This window comes from Centropristis striata, chromosome 4, assembly GCF_030273125.1.
Source record: "Centropristis striata isolate RG_2023a ecotype Rhode Island chromosome 4, C.striata_1.0, whole genome shotgun sequence".
In the NCBI taxonomy this organism is placed as follows: Eukaryota; Metazoa; Chordata; class Actinopteri; order Perciformes; family Serranidae; genus Centropristis; species Centropristis striata.
Window position 1 is genome coordinate 13,028,388 of NC_081520.1, and position 8,409 is coordinate 13,036,796.

At 33.6% G+C, this 8,409-nt stretch overlaps 1 protein-coding gene across 1 annotated transcript in view; it reads right to left on the reverse strand.

The window, feature by feature from the left end:
- The window catches only part of robo2 (roundabout, axon guidance receptor, homolog 2 (Drosophila)), a 322,763-nt gene extending 317,884 nt beyond the window's left edge, over nt 1-4,879 (reverse strand). The window contains exons 1-2 of the mRNA XM_059332190.1: nt 4,745-4,879; nt 586-741 (exon numbers count right to left, since the gene is read on the reverse strand). Coding sequence (XP_059188173.1) covers nt 586-628 — 43 coding nt within the window. The 5' untranslated portion in view covers nt 629-741; nt 4,745-4,879. The remainder of the gene's footprint in view (nt 1-585; nt 742-4,744) is intronic.
- Nucleotides 4,880-8,409: the final 3,530 nt, after the last annotated feature.

Genomic DNA, 8,409 nt, shown 5'->3' on the forward strand with positions numbered 1-8,409 from the left:
TTTTCAGTTGGCGCTGATTGGATTGTTTGTATTGTTACGCAAAGAGCACACCGCACATATTTGATCAACTCATGTAAAACTGCCAAAACATTTCATACTGAGAACACAGTACATACTGCACCATGTTCTCATCATCTGCTGTATATTATGTTGATTTTTTTTATGGTTTTACTCTAGAGACTCCCTTTTTCTGCAGCAATTTGGATTATTTAGGAGTTATACACTAACACCCGCAGAATATTAAACACAGCTGAAAACCATTCCACCTCTCAGTTTACAAACTCAATACCCAGAGGAAATACACCAATCGCAAAAAAATTATTTAAGCAGAAATATGTCATTCGTGTACCATGTGCTGTTTAAACTGCCGACAAACACTTTTTCTACATTCATTGGGTTTTTTTTAACTTTAGAAATAGGTTGTAAAAATAAGTCACAGAAAAAGACAACCTAAAATATGCTTCAAGTCTTCAGTGCTGCAATGAAAGTCTTTCTTTTAACCTATAACCAAATCATAAAGAACTCATAATCTAGTCTTACAGATGACTATTTTACCCCCGCCCCTCACACACATGCAGACAGTACCTGTGCTAAATCTGCACCTCCGTGTTGTGGTCCTGCTGTACATCCCACGGACGAGTCCAGCTCCCGCTGCTGCCTCAGTGAGTTTCTTCTCTTTGCCTCCACTGTACACTCACAACTGGCACAGCTCTCTTCCCTTTCACCGGCCAAATAGCCCATCTGCAAAGACAGAGGGAGGGAAAATGAGGGGAAAAGGAAAAAAATAAAAAAGGAGAGGAAAACCAATGGATGTGAAGGAGAAGAAAAGGAAAAGAGAGACAGATTGCTTTGATAATGTAGATTGTCAGGAGCTGCATTCTTTGTAAGCCAATGTGCACGGAGTAAAAATCACAGAGTTAAACTAATTTGATTTTGCATTCCCTCAGTGCTGCTGTTTCCTTTTCTATTCATTTGTTCGCATTTCAGCTTTTGAGCTCCAAATCACAAGCCGGGCTGCTGTGCACTTAAATCACAATCTGTGTAGGATTTTATTGAAGCGCTAGACAGCGTAGCTTACAGCCTTTCAATGCACAAAGTAATACAAAACATTTGAAATTCACAATAAGATGCAGAAAAACAAACGTATCATGGGAAAACTGAATGGATGAGAGCTCGGTAGATGTCACATGCTGTCACATTAAATTACTGTAAAAAAAGAAAGACAGTAAAATAGTAGCAATAACATAGAGCAGGGAAAATCTAGAGCTGGGCCAAGTTGGGCCAATATATAACTCAATATTGGCTTATCTCAAATATATCGATATCGGCCAATTACAAAAATTACAAACATATGTTTGAGTTCATTTTGAAATAAAAGTGTCTCCATTAGCCGACATGATTTGTCTACCAGATAAAAAAAGGGGTCTTACTCCTGGCAGTAACATCTACATAAAAAAATGAGTCTGTTATCAGTTATTAGCCTCATACATAATGTCTCAGAAGGTGCCTATTCCACCAACTGGTATGTGCAGAAGGTCATTATCGGCTCTTTGGTATTGTTACATATCACTATGTACATATTTAGTATAGATTTAGGTAAAAAATATGATTGATACCTTACGTTATGCATGTCCGGGCACTTGCATGATAAATTACTTTAAAAGTTACATTTCATTTCATAACAGCCATTGAATCATATGATAACAATCGAACTGGGCTACACAAAAAACTGCTGTTCAAAATACTTTACAAGGTGAATAACTATGTCAAAAATTGATGGCCAATAGAACAACTTTTGTCAACATGTGCAAGGAATTAAATCTTAACTGCTCTAATGGGAGTTACACAACAGCAAAAGCAGATATTAGGTTCACAAGTTTTTGCGTTTGCAGTTTCTGCAGACTTGGCCTGTGTGAGTGCTATCAGTTGTCTCAGTAGTATGCTGATATCTGGACATGTTTTACTGCTGATAAATGCTTCTAACTCACAGACAGCTTAACTCGACCAATCACTTTTACAGTTATAAAATTGAATCACTTAAGAGTCCTTGTGCATGAGGTGCCGACTTTACTTTTGCAACCGTCTATATTCACGTCACTGCTCTTGACGACAGGAAGGTCAGAGCAGGCAAGAAGTTCGCTCGATACCCTCGAGTTTGTGAGAATTTGGCAAATTCCACATATTCCAACACATTATGCTGACACAGGGACTTGAACCTGGGTCTACAGCTGAAGGACACTCCCTGCTGACTCTACCCCTGCTGTCCAAAAGGAACATTAGTCATATGCCTTTGAATTCACTGATCCAAAAATAGAAAAGCCCCTGTGAGAAAATGTTAACACCAGTTCTAATGATAGTCACATTACATTGAAGCCTGAATTAAGCATCATCAAAATAGACATGGTGAATGACATTATAGGCACCCTATAATGTGACCTCTACCTGTGCTACACAGTTGTTGTACAAAGAATCTGGGTGGTCATAGCTAGGTCCATAAAGATCACTTAATGTTGCTCTCAATATGACAGTATGAGTTGAATAGGACGCATGTTAAATAGTCTTTGCAACACTGGTGACCTTTGCCTTTTGTTAGCAATAGGGCTGCCCCCTCTTAGATGATAAGTCGATTAATCATTTCAGTCTTGTTGACCAAGATTCATTTAGTTGATTTGTCATTTTTTATGCTAGAATAACTTAATTTCAAGATCTGTAAGAGCACAATAACACAATATTTTATCAATCAATTAATCAATCAGACTTTATTTGTATCGCAATTTTCATAAAAGAATTATTCAACACAAAGTCCTTTACATAAAACAGGATTTATTAGTCTATACATATATATATTTATATTTATATACATGGGTGATTCTTCAATTAAGGGAGTTTTTCTGTCCCCAAATTAAAAAAAAAATAATGTTCTTTAATCTCTTTTTTTTTCTATTTCAGCAAAATGTCATTAACATCACAAAAACAAAACACTGATTTTAATACAAAATTATTTGAAAAGCAAAGTTTTCACAATCATTCCAGTAAGTACAAAACATGCTCTTTAAGAATCATATTCTAAATATTTGTAAGTACAATTGAAATACATTTTGGTCACTGTTCAATTATGTATCATAGTAAAGTAGTAAATAGTAAATTAAGCTAATATATTCTAGTTATAAGGTAATAAACAGATAAATTGTCATTACCATCACTGATTGTCATTACCATCACAGTCACTTGTGCGATGGTAATGACACGTGATGGAAATGACAATTTTCACTTGCCGCACAAAATGTTGGCTAGGTTTTCGCTAAGCTAAGCTAACTGGTTAGCTAGCATACAATTTACACTAAATATACGTAAATAAAGTGAAATTTCCTATTAATTAATTAAAATACTCAAATAGTAACTTGTTTGGTAATGACAACTAATAAACATACTCTCAGATCAGGATTTATAAAACATCAAATTACTTACATATGTGGGTATCAAAAAATCAGGCTACTGCCTCATGTCTGGGATTGGTCCTCTGGAGCATCTAATTTGCATGCAACAATGTAAGTAACTTTTTGTAAAAACTTTATTGCTCTCTAAAATGTTGAGTGTGATGGTAATGACAGATGTATGAGGGACAGTGATATTTAACTATAAATAAATTGTAAATTGAATAAATATAAATTATATGAATTTAAAAAATGTCTTTTTAAGTTGTTATGAGGAAATGCAAAGTAAAGTTTTAATGAATTTAGCACTTTTTATTGCTTTATTGAAGAGGGGATGTCAAAGAGTCTGTGTTGGGGACAAGCCCAAAACAGTGAAATTCTTGCTCATTTCAATTTTCAACACACTGAAAAAGTATTAAAATGTCATCATTGAGACACAGTCATTTTTTTCATAGCTACTACAACCTAACATTAACAAAGACAATAATTGTTTTTTCTAAAAAACATTTTTTTCTTGAAAATCTACCCTGGGGACAGAAAAATTCCCTTAATTGAAGAATCACCCATATAGACTAATAAATAGTAGAAAATAAATAAAAGATAAGATGTTATAACCCATAACACTAAGATGCATGAGCAGAAAAGTCTCTAAAAATGGTTTAAGTAAAAGCCAAATTAAAAAGATAAGTCTTAAGTTTGCTCTTAAAAATATGAATATGAATTTAAGTGGTGCTCTTGCATAATTATTTTTGGAGAAACTCAATTTTACTGCAATTTTAGACAGGCAGAGATTGTAGCATCCAATTCAGGTGGCTGCTAAATTGTTTTGCATATCGCCTACAGTGTATAAACTATTTTGTATATCTAGAAAATAATTATACAGTGTCAATTCCAGCAGGTGAAATGCCAAAAGCAGAAGACAAGAAATTAATTTTTGATAAATAAGAATCCAATTCTTCAACAGTAATCCAACGTACTGCTAGACTCCATTCCTACTATTGGTACAGTTTAATATAGTGGGAGTATTGTCTGCCACAAAAATGTGAATACAAGAAAACAATGAACGAAGCCAATAACAGTTAAGCTTAGAGAAATAGCTTCAAAGCTCCAAAAAACTAGGACTGGACCAACCACATATTACGTATAACATACTGTAAATATGATTTAAACACGTGAAATTAGCTGCAACACGAGCCAAACAAACAACACACGTGCTTTCAATCAAATCATTAGTTAGCTACACCTGTGCTTTTCCACACCTGTAATGAAAAATGTGCTAATAACGTTAGCTACTTAGTGTGTTCACCTACTTTTTTCTCTTCTTGCTGCTGGGAATATAGTTTTAGAAAGTTGAGTATAGAGTTTGTTTTCTGAGTTAAATGAACGATAACAGCTCACAGCACGAGCCGGAGCAGTCAATGGTCAGGAGAAACGTCACGTCATACAGGGGGCGTGGCTAAGAGTGGAGCTATAGTGACGTCAAGAGTCATATCCCATCAAGTCAAACACCTCTTCAGAGTTCGGCAGGCCTTCCTCTCATGGTCCCTTATTTTCAAACATAATTTTTCACCTCATAACTATTTTATATGGAACAACAAGGACATTCTATTTAAACACAAATCCCTCTTTATAGATTATTGGTATAATAATAACATAATATATGTAGATCAATTATTCAACAGGGATGGTCTTCTCTACTCTTATAATGAATTTTTATCTGAATATAATATCCCTGTTTCTCCTGTAGATTTTGCCAAAGTTTTTGGAGCGATCCCATCTGGTGTCACTACAGCTCCATATGTGCTCTCATATTGGAATAAATACATAGAACACAATAATTGGAAAAAGATCTGGCTATTACCCAACCGTTATTTGATAACCAATAAAGTGAGAGAAATTTCTTTTAAAATAATTCATAAATTTTATCCTTTCAATCAACACATTGTTAGTAGATTCAAAATAGACATTGATGTGAAATGCACTTTCTGCTCTGAAAATATTGAAACTGTCACTCATTTATTTTGGTACTGCCCCTTTGTCCAAGGTCTTTGGATTGAGATTTGTAACTTTATTGCAAGAAATGTTTATAAAGATTTTAAGTTGTTTTGGAGAGATGTACTATTTGGGCTCTTCGACAAAAATAAAGAAAAACTCAACGAAATATTTATTATAAACCTGATCATACTGATGGCGAAATTTCATATTCATAAATGCAAATTTGCTAGAAGAAAACCATCTTTTGTTGCCTTTCACCATGAGCTCAGGCAGTACATCGCCTCTATTAAATTGTCCAATAACCAAAAAGCTATCAAAACAGTTGATATTTGTGAACTATTAAATATATTATTGTAAGCCCTTCCCCCCGGCGTAGATTATACATGTGAAATTCTTTTGTAATGAATTGTATATTTTTGATGTTTGTGAAACAAAGTTATAATAAAAAAAAAAAAATAAAATAAAAAAAACACCTCTTCAGATGTTGGAGGGATATGGAAAATTCATACTCGATAAGATTGGACAGACCATCATTTTTTAACCAAAAGATTATCTCAAAATTTGAATGTAATAACAAAACAGTATGCTTTATAACAAATCTTATGCTTCTGATGGGTAAGTTTCACATCCACAAGATGAAGTTTTCAAAATCCCTACCTAACTTTGGTGTTTTTACAATAGAATTGAAATTTTATATAGAGACTTTAAAGTTGATGTCTAAGAAGAAATGTGAACGCACTCTGCTACACTTTAAAAGCTTATTTTCAGAAACCCCAGAATAGTATAAAAGTATGCACCTTATACCCTTTGTACCTTATTATATTATTATTTTATTTATATATGTATATTTTAATCTACAGTAACTGTAACTGACATTTTTCTTTGTATGTCTTGTTTATATCCTGAATGTATTTCTCTCGTTGTTAATAAAGATCTGAAAAAAACACCTCTTCAGATATGTTGACGAGACACCAAAAATAGTAAAACATTAAAATAGTTTTTTTTTAAATGTATTGATGTCTTTATTAAGTCATCTGTTCAATCTTCTTTCAATGTTTTTTTCACAACATGACTGTTCAAAAGCTTTCATACTGCCAACTAATAAAATGTCAATAGGGAAATACTAAATATGTTAAGTCTAAAAAAACTGTAACAAATGCAATATTTGAGTGCCCTCAAAACTTAAAACAAAGGAGGTTCGTACTTTTTCATCATTAATTTCACAAAAAATTAATTGAGAATACCATGGATTAAGTAATCTCTATATCACCTGTAGATTTTTCTGTTTGTGCAAACAAACGCATGAACGTTGTTAGGGCTACTGTTGAGGAAACAACTAAGTCAAAATATTTTGATTAAAGTCAGTCTTATAAACATAAAGTCATAATATCAAAAGATGGAACTTTGAACCACAGCAAAACAAGAAAAAACATGGTACACTTGATATATGTTGTACTTGCATGTTTCCTGACAGTAATGTACTGTATTACATTAAAATTCTATCCTCAAAATGTCAGGTAGTGTTAAACCTTACATTCGCTCTAATGCTTGGTCATATCATATTCTAAAAACACACCATAGGCTTTTAATAGAGTGTAGTCTCCCATCTAGATGCTAAAACCCTCCAAATGTAGAGAGAAAATACTAAGACATGAGCTTAGTGACTGCTGTCATGTGATAACAGGTGGAGTGTATCTGGAAAATGAATAAAAGGAATAAAAACAAGGCCAGGACAGACAGACACCTAAACTAAAAATTAAAAACCACTATTCTTCTGTATGTGTATTAATGAAACATCTTGAATTTATCAGAGTCAATATTCAGTTAAATGGCACTGATACCAAGTCTATTTCTTCTTAAAGCTGATTAGAAGTACAAATTTCTATTTTTATTCCATCCCCACCACCATTAGCCCAAACAAATTGTGAATCATTCCAGCAAACAGAAGCAAAGCAATTAAACTTGTCTGCCGGTGTTAATGAGATGTTGAGTGTTGAATGGATTCGGTCTCACGAGAAGTGTCTGTAATTGCTTGCTTGATTTTTGTTCGTAGAATATGAATTGCTAGAAATTCTCTGGCATACTTGTTTTCCATACTTGATGAGCAGCAGTGTGTTATGTGCTAGTAATACATAATAAAAGACTGGTTTTGTTTTGTTGTGTTTGGAGCAATATTTTATTATGCTTTTCAACACGAGCACAAACACAGACAGCTACAACAAAACCAACAATAGACAGTGGCCACAAGAGCAAAACATCTGACTTCCAGATATATGCGTAAACATATCTGTATATGGTGCACATGTATGTACATCATATCTGTATGATCTGTATCTATCCTCTATCCCACTTGGCATTTGAGGAACATTTATGTCAAACATTGTTTTATCCCATGTCTAAGTTAGGGGGGAAGCAATGCAGTATCCTAATCTGAGTTCTGAATTACACAAGACACCATAGTATCCTAAAACTGACTGCAAGGCACTTATTCAGTATTTAGTGCTCAGTTAACCCTCTGGAGTGCATGAAAGCACCGCCACATTACTTCTTCATGTGAAGACATAAAAATGAAGCAACGTGGAGCCTTGTCATCAGCTTCCCTCTAAAGTTCTGGCTTGATACTCCATGCCCCTTTTTTTGGGGATTATATTCGGCCAAGTAAAACTGGAGATTATGTCAAATATATTTAGTATAAAAATACAGAACTAGAGATTATCCTCATTTTACTTGTTATATGTATGTAATATTTGCAACCTGTGTTCATATTTGAAACATTTAAAATTCTGTGTATTGAAATATAATTTTCAGGATCAGATTTTGTGGTTTCCTTTGTTTCTTTTGGGTTTAACATTTTTATCAAGTAAGTCAAAGTTAAAAATTAATTATCAGGACATATAGGTGAGGTAACGCTGAAAAAACTGATACCAACATGGCATGGTAAATATTTTTTAACAGATTTTTCAAAGGAATAACTTAGCCC